We start from the raw sequence: 14,675 nt of genomic DNA, 5'->3' as shown, positions 1-14,675 counted from the left end.
CCCCCCCAGGAACCCCAGTATCACCCAGGACCCCCACATCCCCCCCCCAAAATCCCAAATCCCAAATCACCTCGGAACCCCCATATCCCCCCCCCCCACCCAGGACCCCCAGTTTCACCCAGGACCCCCAAATCCCCCCCCTCCCAACCCCATATCCTCAAAGAACCCCCATCTCCCCCCCCCCACGCCCCCCCCCCCAAGGACCCCCAGTTCACCCCCGCAGGATCCCCAAATCCCCCCCCCAAATCCCATATCCCCACAGAACCCCCATATCCCCCCCCCCAGGACCCCCAATTCACCCCGCCAGGACCCCCAACCCCCCACCCCCCAAAAAAACCCATATCCCCCCCCCCAGCCCCATATGCCCCCCAAAGTCCCCATATCCCCCTCAGCCCCCTCCCCAAATCCCCCCCCAAAATCCCAAATCCACCTCAGAACCCCCATATCCCCCCCCCCAGGACCCCCAGTTTCACCCAGGACCCCCAAATCCCCCCCCCGAAATCCCAAATCTACTCCAAAACCCCATACCCCCCCCCCAGGGACCCCACATCCCCCCCCCCCAAAATCCCAAATCCCAAATCGCCTCAGAACCCCCATATCCCCCCCCCCCCCCCCAGGAACCCCAGTTTCACCCAGGACCCCCAAATCCCCCCCCCAAACCCCAAATCCCCACAGAACCCCCATATCCCCCCCCCCAGGACCCCCAATTCACCCCCCCAGGACCCCCAACCCCCCACCCCCCAAAACACCCCATATCCACCCCCCAGCCCCATATGCCCCCCAAAATCCCCATATCCCCCTCAGCCCCCTCCCCAAATCCCCCCCCAAAATCCCAAATCCACCTCAGAACCCCCATATCCCCCCCCCCAGGACCCCCAGTTTCACCCAGGACCCCCAAATCCCCCCCCCAAAAATCCCAAATCCACTCCGAAACCCCGTATTCCCCCCCCCCCAGGACCCCCACATCCCCCCCCACCCAAAATCCCAAATCCCAAATCGCCTCAGAACCCCCATATTCCCCCCCCCCAGATCCCCTAGTTCCACCCAGGACCCCAAAATCCCCTCCCCCAACCCCATATCCTCAAAGAACCCCCATATCCCCCCCCCCAGGACTCCCCACCGACGACCCCCAGTTCACTCCCCCAGGACCCCAAATCCCCCCCCCCCAAAATCCCAAATCCCCTCAGAACCCCCATATCCCCCCCCCCCCAGGACCTCCAGTTCCACCCAGGACCCCGAAATCCCCCCCCCCAAAAATCCCAAATCCACTCCGAAACCCCCATATCCCCCCCCCAGGACCCCCACATCCCCCCCCCAAAATCCCAAATCCACCTCAGAACCCCCATACCCCCCCCCCAGGACCCCCAGTTTCACCCAGGACCCCCAAATCCCCCCCCAAAATCCCAAATCCCCACAGAACCCCCATATCCCCCCCCCCAGGACCCCCAATTCACCCCGCCAGGACCCCCAACCCCCCACCCCCCAAAAAAACCCATATCCCCCCCCCCAGCCCCATATGCCCCCCAAAGTCCCCATATCCCCCTCAGACCCCCCCCCCCCCCAATTCACCCCCCCAGGACCCCAAAATCCCCCCCCCCAAATCCCAAATCCTCACAAAACCCCCATATCCCCTCCCCAGGACCCCCAATTCACCCCCCCAGGACCCCCAAATCCCCACCCCAAAAATCCCAAATCCCCTCAGAACCCGAAAATCCCCCCCCAGGACCCCCAATTCACCCCCCCCCAAAATCCCATATCACCCCCCCAGCCCCTCACTCCCAATTCACCCCCCCAGGACCCCCAAATCCCCCCCCCAAAATCCCAAGTCCACTCCGAAACCCCATATCCCCCCCCAGGACCCCCACATCCCCCCCCACCCAAAATCCCAAATCCCAAATCGCCTCGGAACCCCCATATCCCCCCCCTCCAGGAACCCCAGTATCACCCAGGACCCCCAAATCCCCCCCCAAAATCCCAAATCCTCACAGAACCCCCATATCCCCCCCCCAGGACCCCCAATTCACCCCCCCAGGACCCCCACATCCCCCCCCAAAACCCCAAATCCCCTCAGAACCCCAAAATGCCCCCCCAGGACCCCCAATTCACCGCCCCCCGAAATCCCATATCCCCCCCCCAGCCCCTCACTCCCAATTCACCCCTCCAGGATCCCCAAATCCCCCCCAAAATCCCAAATCCACCTCGGAACCCCCATATCCCCCCCCCCAAGGACCCCCAGTTTCAGCCAGGACCCCCAAATCCCCCCCCATAATCCCAAATCCCCTCAGAACCCCCATATCCCCCCCCCAGGACCCCCAATTCACCCCGCCAGGACCCCCAACCCCCCACCCCCCAAAAAACCCCATACCCCCCCCCCCAGCCCCATATGCCCCCCAAAATCCCCATATCCCCCTCAGCCCCCTCCCCAAATCCCCCCCCCAAAATCCCAAATCCACCTCAGAACCCCCATATCCCCCCCCCCCAGGACCCCCACATCCCCCCCCCAAAATCCCAAATCCCCTCAGAACCCCCATATCCCCCCCCCCCCAGGACCCCCAGTTTCACCCAGGACCCCCAAATCCCCCCCCAAAATCCCAAATCCCCTCAGAAACCCCCATATCCCCCCCCCCCAGGACCCCCAATTCACCCCCCCAGGACCCCCAACCCCCCACCCCCCAAAAACCCCTTATCCCCCCCCCGCCCCATATGCCCCCCAAAATCCCCATATCCCCCTCAGCCCCCTCCCCAAATCCCCCCCCCAAAATCCCAAATCCACCTCAGAACCCCCATATCCCCCCCCCCCAGGAACCCCAGTTTCACCCAGGACCCCCAAATCCCCCCCCCAAAATCCCAAATCCACTCCAAAACCCCGTATCCCCCCCCCCCCCAGGACCCCCACATCCCCCCCCACCCAAAATCCCAAATCCCAAATCGCCTCAGAACCCCCATATCCCCCCCCCCCCAGGACCCCTAGTTCCACCCAGGACCCCAAAATCCCCCCCCCCAACCCCATATCCTGAAAGAACCCCCATATCCCCCCCCCCAGGACTCCCCACCGACGACCCCCAGTTCACTCCCCCAGGACCCCAAATCCCCCCCCCCCAAAATCCCAAATCCCCTCAGAACCCCCATATCCCCCCCCCCCCAGGACCTCCAGTTCCACCCAGGACCCCGAAATCCCCCCCCCCCAAAAATCCCAAATCCAGTCCGAAACCCCCATATCCCCCCCCCAGGACCCCCACATCCCCCCCCCAAAATCCCAAATCCACCTCAGAACCCCCATACCCCCCCCCCCAGGACCCCCAGTTTCACCCAGGACCCCCAAATCCCCCCCCAAAATCCCAAATCCACTCCGAAACCCCGTATCCCCCCCCCCCCCAGGACCCCCACATCCCCCCCCACCCAAAATCCCAAATCCCAAATCGCCTCAGAACCCCCATATCCCGCCCCCCCCAGGACCCCTAGTTCCACCCAGGACCCCAAAATCCCCCCCCCCAACCCCATATCCTGAAAGAACCCCCATATCCCCCCCCCCAGGACTCCCCCCCGATGACCCCCAGTTCACTCCCCCAGGACCCCAAATCCCCCCCCCCCAAAATCCCAAATCCCCTCAGAACCCCCATATCCCCCCCCCCAGGACCCCCAGTTCCACCCAGGACCCCAAAATCCCCCCCCCAAAATCCCAAATCCCCACAGAACCCCCATATCCCCCCCAGGACCCCCAAGCCCCCACCCCCCAAAATCCCATATCCCCTCCCCAGCCCCTCACTTCCAATTCACCCCCCCCTGGACCCCCAAATCCCCCCCCAAAATCCCAAATCCCCTCAGAAACCCCATATCCCCCCCCAGGACCCCCAACCCCCACCCCCCAAAAAACCCCATATCCCACCCCCCCCCCAATTCACCCCCCCAGGACCCCAAATCCCCCCCCCCAAAATCCCAAATCCCCTCGGAACGCCCCCCCCCCCCCCCAGGCCCCCCCCCACATCCCCAAACCTCTCGTGCAACGGATCCTTGTGCAACGAACCCTTGCACGACTACCGCTCTTGTGCAGTGGATCCACGTGCAAGCAGTCCTTGCACTACAGCTCTCCTTAAATGCATCCTTGTGCAAGCAACCCTTGCACGACTGCTGTCATGTGACGAATCCTTGTGCAAGCAGCCATTGTAGAATTGTGCAGTGGGTCCTTGTGCAAGCAAGCCTTGCACAACAGCACTTGTGCAACAGGTTGCCGTGCAAACACTCTTTGCACAACCGCTTTCATGGCATGGATCCTTGTGCAACCAACTCCTGCACGACTGCTCTTGTGCAGTCGATCCTTGTGCAACCACCCCTTGCACAATGGCTCTTGTGTGACGGAGCAGTGTGCAACCCACCTGTGCACTACAGCTCTTGTGCAACAGGCTGTTGTGCATCGAGTCATTGTGCAACAGCTCTTGTGCGATGGATCCTTGTGCAACCAAGCCTTGCACAATAGCTCTTAGGTGACGGATCCTCGTGCAAGCAACCGTTGCACTACAGCAGTAGTGTGACGTACCCTTGTGCAACGAGCCCTTGCACAACGGCTCTCATGCAGTGGATCCCCATAGTGCAAGCAACCCTTGCACTACACCTCTCGCGCCGTGGCTCCTTGTGCAAGAGACCCTTGCACGATTGATTCTCGTGCAACATGTCACGCATACCAATCACCGTGCGACTGCCGTTGTGCGGTGGATTCTTGTGCAACCACCCCCTCGCACAATGACCCTCGTGCAACGGCTCCTCGTGCAGCCAACCTTCGCACGGCGGCTCCTCGTGCAAACCCCCGTGCACTCACAGGTGCGAGACGCCTACCGCCGCTGCTTGTGCCCCAGCTCCCGCCGTTACACCGAATTCTCCACCAGTGCCACCAGTGCCACCAGTGCCTCGCGGGTCAGCCCTCCCAGTGCCGTACTGGTGAACCCCCCCCCCTCTTTTTTTTGTGCCCCCCCCCCCCAGTTTTGACACCATTTTCTGCCCCGCAGGTTCACCAGCAGCGCTCGTGAGCGGCCGTGCAAAGACGGTGCACCAGTGTGCACCAGCGCCGTCCCAGTGCTCCCACTGCCCCCCCCAGTGCTCCCAGTGCTCCCAGTGCTCCCAGTTCCCCCCCACTGCCCCTCCCAGTGCTCCCAGTGCCCCCCCCCAGTTTCCAGTTCCCATCCCAGTGCTCCCAGTGCTCCCAGTACCCCCCCCCAGAGCTCCCAGTTTCCATCCCAGTGCTCCCAGTGCCCCCCCAGTGCCCCTCCCACTGCTCCCCCAGTGCTCCCAGTTCACCCATTGCCCCTCCCAGTGCCCCCAGTGCCCCCCCCCAGAGCTCCCAGTTTCCATCCCAGTGCTCCCAGTTCCCTCCCACTACCCGTCCCAGTGCTCCCAGTAACCCCCCTCCAGAGCTCCCAGTTCCCATCCCAGTGCTCCCAGTACTGCCAGTGCACCCTCCCAGTGCTCCCAGTTCCCATCCCAGTGCTCCCAGTGCTCCCAGTACCCCCCCACTGCCCTTCCCAGTGCCCCCAGTTCTCCCCCCAGAGCTCCCAGTTCCCCTCCCAGTGCCCCCAGTCCCCCCCCAGTGCTCCCAGTGCTCCCAGTTCCCCCCCATTGCCCCTCCCAGTGCCCCCAGTTCCCCCCCCCAGAGCTCCCAGTGCTCCCAGTGCCCCCCCCAGTGCTCCCAGTTCCCATCCCAGTGCTCCCAGTGCTCCCAGTTCCCCCCAATGCCCCTCCCAGTGCTCCCAGTTCCCTCCCATTGCCCCTCCCAGTGCCCCCAGTTCCCCCCCCAGATCTCCCAGTTCCCATCCCAGTGCTCCCAGTGCCCCCCCACTGCCCCTCCCAGTGCCCCCAGTGCCGCCCCCAGATCTCCCAGTTCCCATCCCAGTGCTCCCAGTTCACCCCTGCTGCCCCTCCCAGTGCTCCCAGTACTGCCAGTGCCCACTCACAGTGCTCCCAGTTCAACCCCAGAGCTCCCAGTTCCCATCCCAGTGCTCCCAGTGCTCCCAGTTCCCCCCCCACCGCCCGTCCCAGTGCTCCCAGTACCCCCCCCCAAAGCTCCCAGTTCCCCTCCCAGTGCTTCCAGTTCCCCCCAGTGCCCCTCCCAGTGCTCCCACTACTCCCAGTGCTCCCCCCAGTGCTCCCAGTTCCCCCCCCATGCTCCCATTGCCCCCCCAGTTCCCATCCCAGTGCTCCCAGTACCCCCCCACTGCCCTCCCAGTGCTCCCAGTACTGCCAGTGCACCCTCCCAGTGCTCCCAGTTCCCATCCCAGTGCTGCCAGTGCTCCCAGTTCCCCCCCACTGCCCCTCCCAGTGCCCCCATACCCGCCCCCCCAGAGCTCCCAGTGCTCCCAGTGCCCCCCCCGGAGTTTCCAGTTCCCATTCCACTGCTCCCAGTGCTCCCAGTACCCCCCCACTGCCCCTCCCAGTTCCCCCCACTGCCCCTCCCAGAGCACCCAGTTCCATCCCAGTGATCCCAGTGCTCCCAGTGCCCCCAGTGCCCCCCCAGAGCTCCCAGTTCCCATCCCAGTGCTCCCAGTGCCCCCCCACTGCCCCTCCCAGTGCTCCCAGTGCTCCCAGTGTCCCCCCACTGCCCCTCCCAGTGCTCCCAGTGCTCCCAGTTCCCCCCCACTGCCCATCCCAGTGCTCCCAGTTTCACCCACTGCCCCCCCCCCAGTGCTCCCAGTGCCCCCCCAGCACTTCCAGTTCCCCTCCCAGTGCTCCCAGTTCCTCCCAGTTCCCCTCACAGCACTCCCACTGTGCCACCAACGCTCCCAGTTCCTCCCAGTTCCTCCCAGTGCCCCCCCCCCCCCCCCCTTGTGGTGTTTCTGCATTAAAGACGTTGATGCGAGGAGTGTGGAGATTGGGGGGGAATCCCAGTGCTCCCAGTTACCCCTCCCAGTGCTCCCAGTAAGAGCTCTGTGCTCCCAGTTCCCCCCCCAGTGCTCCCAGTTCCCCCCTCAGTGCTCCCAGTTCCCCCCCCCAGTGCTCCCAGTAGCACCCCAGCGCTCCCAGTTCCTTCTCCCAGTGCTCCCAGTAAGAGCTCTGAGCTCCCAGTTTCCCCTCCCAGTGCCCCCAGTAAGACCTCTGTGCACCCAATTCGCCCTCCCAGTGCTCCCAGTAACAGCCCAGTGCTCCCAGTTCCCCCTCTCAGTGCTCCCAATTTGCCCTCCCAGTGCTCCCCGTAGCATCCCAGTCCTCCCAGTTCTCTCTCCCAGTGCTCCCAGTAAGAGCTCTGAGCTCCCAGTTCCCCCCAGTGCTCCCAGTAACAGCCCAGTGCTCCCAGTTCCCTCTCCCAGTGCTCCCAGTAAGAGCTCTGAGCTCCCAGTTCCCCCCCCCAGTGCTCCCAGTAGCATCCCAGTGCTCCCAGTAAGACCACTGTGCACCCAATTCGCCCTCCCAGTGCTCCCAGTTCCCCCCCAGTGCTCCCAGTAACAGCCCAGTGCTCCCAGTTCCCTCTCCCAGTGCTCCCAGTAAGAGCTCTGTGCTCCCAGTTCCCCCCCAGTGCTCCCAGTAGCATCCCAGCGCTCCCAGTTCCCTCTCCCAGTGCTCCCAGTAACAGTGCATCCCAGTGCACTGGGATGGGAACAGCCCAGTGCTCCCAGTTCCTTCTCCCAGTGCTCCCAGTAAGACCTCTGTGCACCCAATTTGCCCTCCCAGTGCTCCCAGTTCCCCCCCAGTGCTCCCAGTAGCATCCCAGTGCTCCCAGTAAGAGCTCTGAGCTCCCAGTTCCCCCCCCCAGTGCTCCCAGTAGCATCCCAGTGCTCCCAGTAAGATTTCCGTGCAGCCAATTCGCCCTCCCAGTGCTCCCAGTTCCTTCTCCCAGTGCTCCCAGTAAGAGCTCTGAGCTCCCAGTTACCCCTCCCAACCCGGTAGCATCCCAGTGCTCCCCAGTTCCCCCCCAGTGCTCCCAGTAAGATCTCTGTGCACCCAATTCGCCCTCCCAGTGCTCCCAGTTCCCCCCCAGTGCTCCCAGTAGCATCCCAGTGCTCCCAGTAAGAGCTCTGGGCTCCCAGTTTCCCATTCCAGTGCTCCCAGTTCCCTCTCCCAGTGCCCCCAGTTACCCTTCAGTGCTCCCAGTGCCCCCCCCCCAAAAACAAACCCACGAGGAACCCCCAACTCCCCCCCCATAAACTCAGAGACCCCAAAATGTTCCCCCCCCCCCCCCAAAATTGGAGCCACAACCCCACGTTGCCCCCCCCCCCCCAAAAAAAAGAGTGAATTTGGGTTTTTTTTTTGGGGGGGGGGGCACCAGAATCCTCATTTTTGGGTGTTTTGGGGCTTTTTGGGGTCTCAGAAGCAGACAGGGACACAAACGGTGCCCCCCCCCCTCGTGCAAGGCCTCGTGCAAGGCTCTCCTCGTGGCAAGTCCTCGTGCAAGGCCTGAGTGCGAGGAGAGCCTTCATCCAATTCTTCGCATGAGATTTGTGCACACTTTAGTCGTGCAAAGCAATTGTGCAAGGCACTTCCTTGTGCACGGTCCACATCCGTGCAAGCTCTTTGCAAGTGGATGTTGTGGACGTGGCTCATCATTGGGTGAGTTCCTTGTGCACAGTGCATTCTCGTGCAAGGCCCTCGTGGAAGGCATGGTGTGTCCTCGTGCAAGCCCCCCGTGCAAGGTTTCAATGTGAGGCTCTGGTGCAAGGTCCTCGTGCAAGGGTCTGGTGTAAGGCACTGGTGAAAAGCGAGGATCTCATGGACGGGCTTCGAGTCCTTGTGCAAGGCACGGCCATAGGCAAGCTGTTTGTGCAAGGTCCTCGTGCAAGGCCTGAGGTTATAATTGGGTCTTCATGGGATGTCTCTCATGATCCTCGTGCAAGATCCTCGTGCAAGAGTCACTCATCAAAGGTCTTCACGCGTGCTCATTGCACAAGGTCTTCGTGCAAGGTCCTCGTGCAAAGCTTGCACACGAACCGCATCTTTGCACACTGTCACACAACTGAGCTCCTTGTGAAAAGCCAATCCTTGTGCGAGATCTGAGTGCACTGCTTTCTTGTGAATCTTGTCACACAAGATCCTTGTGCAAGGTCCTCGTGGTCCACATTCAAGGCCTGCACCCAAAGTTCTTGTGCAAGCTCCTTGTGCAAAGGCTTTTTCTTGTGGAAGGCTGTAACCTGAGGCTCTTGTGCAAAGACCCATTTGAAGGCAAGGTCACCACTTGAGGCTCTTGTGCAAGGGCCTCGCACAAAGCAGCTCATCGTCGTGCAAGGCCTGCACCCAAAGCTCCTTGTGCAAAGCTCATCTTCGTGCAATCTCCCGAGTCAAGCCTCTTGTGCAAGAAACTCGTGCAAGGCTCGTCCTCACGCAAGGCCCGCAACTGAGTCTCTTGTGCAACGTCCTTGTGCAAAGCTCATCCTCACGCAACATCCTGACCAAAGCCTGTTGTGAAGGTCCTCGTGCAAATCTCATCCTCGTGCAAGCCCTGTACCCGAAGCCCTCGTGCGATGCCTGCACCCAAAGCTCTCGTGCAAGGTTCCTCGTGCAAGATCACAACCCGAGCACTTCGTCCAAAGCCCTCATCCTCGTGCAAGCTCCTCGTGCAACCCCCCCTCACCCAACGCCGTCACAGCGGCTCCTCGTGCGAGGAGAGTCTCTCGCACCGAATCCTCGTGCAAATCATTTTTTTCGGGGGGGGGGGGAGCTCAGATGAGTCTCTCCTCGGGGGGCAGCCGCAGGGGGGGGCCGGGGGGGGCGGGGGGTCCTCGTGCCCCTGCCTGTTCCTGCCGGCTGGGTCGATAGGTGCCTTCCGTGCGACGTTTTTCACGGAGGCGAAGCCCCCCCAAAATGAGGAGCCCCAGAAGCACCAGAAGCCCCAGAGCCCCCAGAACGGCCAGCGCCGCCACCGCCCCCACCTGCGGGGGGGGCGGGGGCAAATAAAATTTAGGGGGGGGGGGGTCGTTAAGAGAAGGGTCCCCCCCCCCAAGGACCCCCAACCCCCCCTCAAATTTCCTCCTAGTGACACCCAGACCCCCCCAGGACCCCAAAATTCCAAAGAACCCCCCCTTCTAGAGCCCCCCCCCCCCAAAATTCCCTCCTACTGACCCCCCCCCAGTTCCCACTTGGACCCCCCCAAACCCTCCTGGAGGCCCCCCCACCCCAATATTTCCCTCAATCCCCCCCCAGGACCCCCTCATCCCCCCCAAATTTCCTCCTAGTGACCCCCAGACCCCCCCAGGACCCCCAGTTCCCACCTGCGACCCCCCCCCCAAAAAAAGACCCCCCCAAAACCCTCTTAGTGACCCCCCCACCCCCCAAATTCCCCTCAATTCCCCCCCAGGACCCCCTCACCCCCCCCCAAATTCCCTCCTAGTGACCCCCAACCCAACAGACCCCCCCCAAACTCCCCCCCCCACTTCCCATTTGGGACCCCCCCCACCCCCCAAATTCCTTTCTATTCCCCCCCCCCCCCCCCCAAGGACCCCCAACCCCCCCCCTCAAATTTCCTCCTATGGGCTCCCAGACCCCCCCCCCCCAGGATGCCAAAATTCCTACCTAGGACCCCCCCAAAGCCAAAGAATCCCCCCCCTCAAGGCCCCCCCCCCCCCAAATTCCCTCCTAGTGACCCCCAACCCAACAGACCCCCGCCCAAAAAATCCCAATGCCCCCCCCACAAAGAGCCCCAAACCCAATGGGAGCCCCCCCCCCCAAATTCAAGGGACCCCCCCCCTTTAAGCCCCCCCAAAAAAAGAATCCCAATGACCCCCCCCCTTTTAAGAGCCCTCCCAAGAAACCCCCCCCCCACAAAAAAGCCCCAATAACCCCCCCAAAAGCCCCCCCCCAAAAAAAAACCCACAATGACCCCCCCTCCTCTAACCCCCCCCCCAAGGACCCCCCCCCAAAAAAAACCCCAATGCCCCCCCCCACAAAGAGCCCCAAACCCAATGAGACCCCCACCCCAAATTCAAGGGACCCCCCCCCTTTAAGCCCCCCTAAGGACCCCCCCCCCAAAAAAAGAATCCCAATGACTCCCCCCCTTTTAAGAGCCCTCCCAAGAAACCCCCCCCACAAAAGAAACCCCAATGACCCCCCCCCCAAAAGCCCCCCCCCAAAAAACCCACAATGACCCCCCCCTCCTCTAACCCCCCCCCAAGGACCCCCCCCCAAAAAAAACCCCAATGACCCCCCCACAAAGAGCCCCAAACCCAATGAGACCCCCCCCCCAAAAAAAATCCCAGTGCCCCCCCCACAAAGAGCCCCAAACCCAATGGGAGCCCCTCCCCCCCAAAATTCAAGGGACCCCCCCCCTTTAAGCCCCCCTAAGGACCCCCCCCCAAAAAAAGAACCCCAATGACCCCCCCCCTTTTAAGAGCCCTCCTAAGAAACCCCCTCCACAAAAAAAAACCCCAATGACCCCCCCCAAAAGCCCCCCCAAAAAAAAACCCACAATGACCCCCCCTCCTCTAACCCACCCCCAAGGACCCCCCCCCAAAAAAAAACCCCCAATGACCCCCCCACAAAGAGCCCCAAACCCAATGAGACCCCCCCCCCAAATTCAAGGGACCCCCCCTCCTTTAAGCCCCTCCAAGGACCCCCCCCCCAAAAAAGAATCCCAATGACCCCCCCCCTTTTAAGAGCCCTCCCAAGAAACCCCCCCCACAAAAGAAACCCCAATGACCCCCCCCCCCAAAAGCCCCCCCCCAAAAAACCCACAATGACCCCCCCTCCTTTAAGCCCCCCCGTAAGGACCCCCCCCCAAAAAAAACCCCCAATGACCCCCCCACAAAGAGCCCCAAACCCAATGAGACCCCCCCCCAAAAAAAATCCCGCTGCCCCCCCCCCAATAAACCCCAATCCCAATGGGAGCCCCCCCCCCCAAATTCAAGGGACCCCCCCCCCCCTTTAAGCCCCCCCAAGGACCCCACCCCAAAAAAACCCCCAATGCCCCCCCCACAAAGAGCCCCAAACCCAATGAGACCCCCCCCAAAAAAAATCCCACTGCCCCCCCCTTTCTAAACCCCAAACCCAATGGAAGCCCCCCCTAAAAAAAAACCCATTGATCCTCTGCCCCCCCCCCCCCCAGATCCCATAAGGACACCCCAAAGACCCCCCCCCAAAAAAAAAACAGTGCCCCCCCCTCACCGAAAGCCCCCCAGCGCCGCCACCATCGGTCGCCGTGCCGTTCCCAGTGCTGTTACTGGTGAGACTGGGAGAAGCTGGAAGGGGGGGGGCACAAGATTGGGGGGGGGGGGTCACCATAAACCCCCCCCCTGTGCCCCCCCCCCCCAAAAAAAAAATATTTATACGTACTTTGAGCCAATGCCACGCAGGGCAGCGCCAGCGTCAAGGCGAGGGGGGGGGCAGCTGCCATGCTATGGGGGGGGGGGGGGTCCGATAAGGTGGGGGGGGGTCTTTTTTTTTTTGGGGGGGGGGGGGGGGGTCCTGGCTCTCCTGTGCTGGGGGTGGAGGAGAGAATAGAGGTCAGCCCCCCCCCCCCTCAATTTCAAATTCCCACCTATGAGCTCGCAAACACCCCCCCCCCCGCAGGACCCCCTCCAAAAAAGGACCCCCCCCCAAAAAAAGACCCCCCCCCAAATCCTCTTAGTGACCCCCCCTCCCCAAATTCCCCTCAATTCCCCCCCCAGGACCCCCTCACCCCCCCCCCCAAATTCCCTCCTAATGACCCCCAACCCAACAGACCCCCCCACAAAACCCCCCCAATTCCCATTTCGGAACCCCCCCAAAAAAAAGACCCCCCCCCCAAATCCTCTTAGTGACCCCCCCTCCCCAAATTCCCCCCCCAGGACCCCCTCCCCCCCCAAATTCCCTCCTAGTGACCCCCAGACCCCCCCAGGACCCCCCAGGACCCCACCTGGGACCCCCCCCAAAAAAAGACCCCCCCCCAAACCCTCTTAGTGACCCCCCCTCCCCAAATTCCCCTCAATTCCCCCCCCAGGACCCCCTCACCCCCCCCAAATTCCCTCCTAATGACCCCCAACCCAACAGACCCCCCCCCAAAACCCCCCAGTTCCCACCTGGGACCCCCCCACAGCCAAAGACCCCCCCACTAAAGGCCCCCCCCCCAAATTCCCTCCTAGTGACCCCCCCAGACCCCCCCAGTTCCCACTTGGACCCCCCCAAACCCTCCTGGAGGCCCCCCCACCCCAATATTCCCCTCAATCCCCCCCCAGGACCCCCCAACCCCCCCCAAATTCCCTCCTAGTGACCCCAGACCCCCCCAGGACCCCCCAAGACCCCACCTGGGACCCCCCCAAAAAAAGACCCCCCCCAAACCCTCTTAGTGACCCCCCCTCCCCAAATTCCCCTCAATTCCCCCCCCAGGACCCCCTCACCCCCCCCAAATTCCCTCCTAGTGACCCCCAACCCAACAGACCCCCCCCCAAACCCCCCCCCCAGTCCCCACCTGCGACCCCCCCAAAGCCAAAGACCCCCCCTTTCTAGGCCCCCCCCCCCAAATTCTCTCCTATTGACCCCCCCAGCCCCTCAGCCCCCCCCCAAATCCCACCTGCGACACCCCCAGCCCCCCCCACGCCCTCCAGCCCCCCCCCATTTCCCATTCATCACCCCCCCCCCCACCAAAACCCCCCCAGGGACCCCCCTGCCCCCCCCGCTTCGCTCCCAGTGCCCCCCACAGACCCTCAAATTCCCCCCCCAAGGGACCCCCCTCAATTCCCTCCCATTGCCCCCCCCCAAAACCCCCCTGCCCCCCCCAATTCCCTCTGAGTGACCCCCCCCCGCACCCCCCCTTGTATCCCCCCCCCACAAGCCCCCCCCCCACCCCTCCAACCCCCCCCTCCCACCTTAACCCCCCCCCCATTAAACTTTTTATTGGGGGGGGGGGGTCCCAGGAACTCGCTGCCCCCCCACCCGGAACTGGGTCCTGCCCCCCCCCGCCCCATAGTTCCACCCCCCCACCCCCCCCATGTGTGTCCCGGAGGTCATTGACCCCACGTGACCCCTCCCGCTGTGGGGGGGGGGGTTTGAAATTCCGACCCCCCCCCCCCAAACTCTCTCACCTCCCACCGTTCGGTTCCGTTCGTCTCCGTTCGGTTCCGTTCGGTTCCGTTCGGCTCCGGCCGCTCCCGTCCTCCAAGCCCCGCCCCTCAACGCCCACGTGACCACTAAGCCACGCCCCCCTCGCACCTGGCGGCCACGCCCACACCTGGCGGTGGCGGGAAGAGGAGGGAGAGGGGCGTGGCTTCGTCTGCTGAGGCCACGCCCCCCTTCGGGCACCTGCCGAAGCCACGCCCATTGGGTTTTGCGCATGCGCAGTGCGCCGCCAGCGCCGCTCCCCCCACCTCCCCGTGCAAAGCGCCGTCGTGCAACAGCGCCGTGAAAATGGAGGGGGGGGGGGGGAACCCCTTGTGCAAACGTCCCGCCACTTGTGCACTCCCCCCCACGTGCAAAGCCAGCCGTGCAACGCCCCTGTGCAACACCCCCCCCCCCGTGCGATCTCCTCGTGTGACACAGCCGGCGGTGCGAACCCTCGTGCAACGCCCGCGTGCAAATCGCCGTGGCAAATCCGCGTGCAACACCTCCCCCACCTCGTGCGAATCCTCGTGCAGCCCCCCTCGTGCAAAGCCATCCGCGCGCCGCCCCGCCCAACCCCCTCCCCGTGCCACGCCCCCCTCGTGCAAATCCTCGTGCAAATCCTCGTGCAACGCCCCCGTGCGACGCCCCCTCCCGTAGCGCCGCTCCCCCCCCCCCCACGCCTCCCCCCCAAC

The 14,675-nt window shown here is 63.3% G+C and overlaps 2 protein-coding genes across 3 annotated transcripts in view; one reads left to right on the top strand and one right to left on the bottom strand.

Moving 5' to 3' along the window:
- ADGRE5 (adhesion G protein-coupled receptor E5) overlaps positions 1–5,125 on the top strand; it is a 47,411-nt gene extending 42,286 nt beyond the window's left edge. Inside the window, exons 17-18 of the mRNA XM_090128577.1 lie at positions 4,816–4,908; positions 5,001–5,125. Coding sequence (XP_089984703.1) covers positions 4,816–4,908; positions 5,001–5,021 — 114 coding nt within the window. The 3' untranslated portion in view covers positions 5,022–5,125. The remainder of the gene's footprint in view (positions 1–4,815; positions 4,909–5,000) is intronic.
- A 4,094-nt stretch (positions 5,126–9,219) lies between these two features.
- On the bottom strand, positions 9,220–14,555 carry CRB3 (crumbs cell polarity complex component 3). 2 transcript variants are annotated; one of them, XM_090128817.1, is made up of 4 exons: positions 13,968–14,555; positions 12,241–12,302; positions 12,073–12,146; positions 9,220–9,845 (listed from the first exon to the last, which is right to left on the bottom strand). In XM_090128817.1, the coding sequence occupies exons 1-4, from the start codon at positions 14,534–14,536 to the stop codon at positions 9,636–9,638; spliced, it is 915 nt and encodes a 304-aa protein (XP_089984943.1). In that variant the 5' UTR covers positions 14,537–14,555; the 3' UTR covers positions 9,220–9,635. The 2 variants fall into 2 exon arrangements, with proteins under 2 accessions (XP_089984943.1, XP_089984944.1); XM_090128818.1 differs by having other exon boundaries at positions 13,975–14,555.
- Positions 14,556–14,675: the final 120 nt, after the last annotated feature.

This window comes from Phasianus colchicus, chromosome 34, assembly GCF_987193195.1.
Source record: "Phasianus colchicus chromosome 34, bPhaCol1.hap1.1, whole genome shotgun sequence".
Lineage (NCBI taxonomy): Eukaryota > Metazoa > Chordata > Aves > Galliformes > Phasianidae > Phasianus > Phasianus colchicus.
The sequence above is the reverse complement of the archived record's forward strand: the minus strand, read 5'-3'. Positions and strand labels throughout refer to the sequence as shown.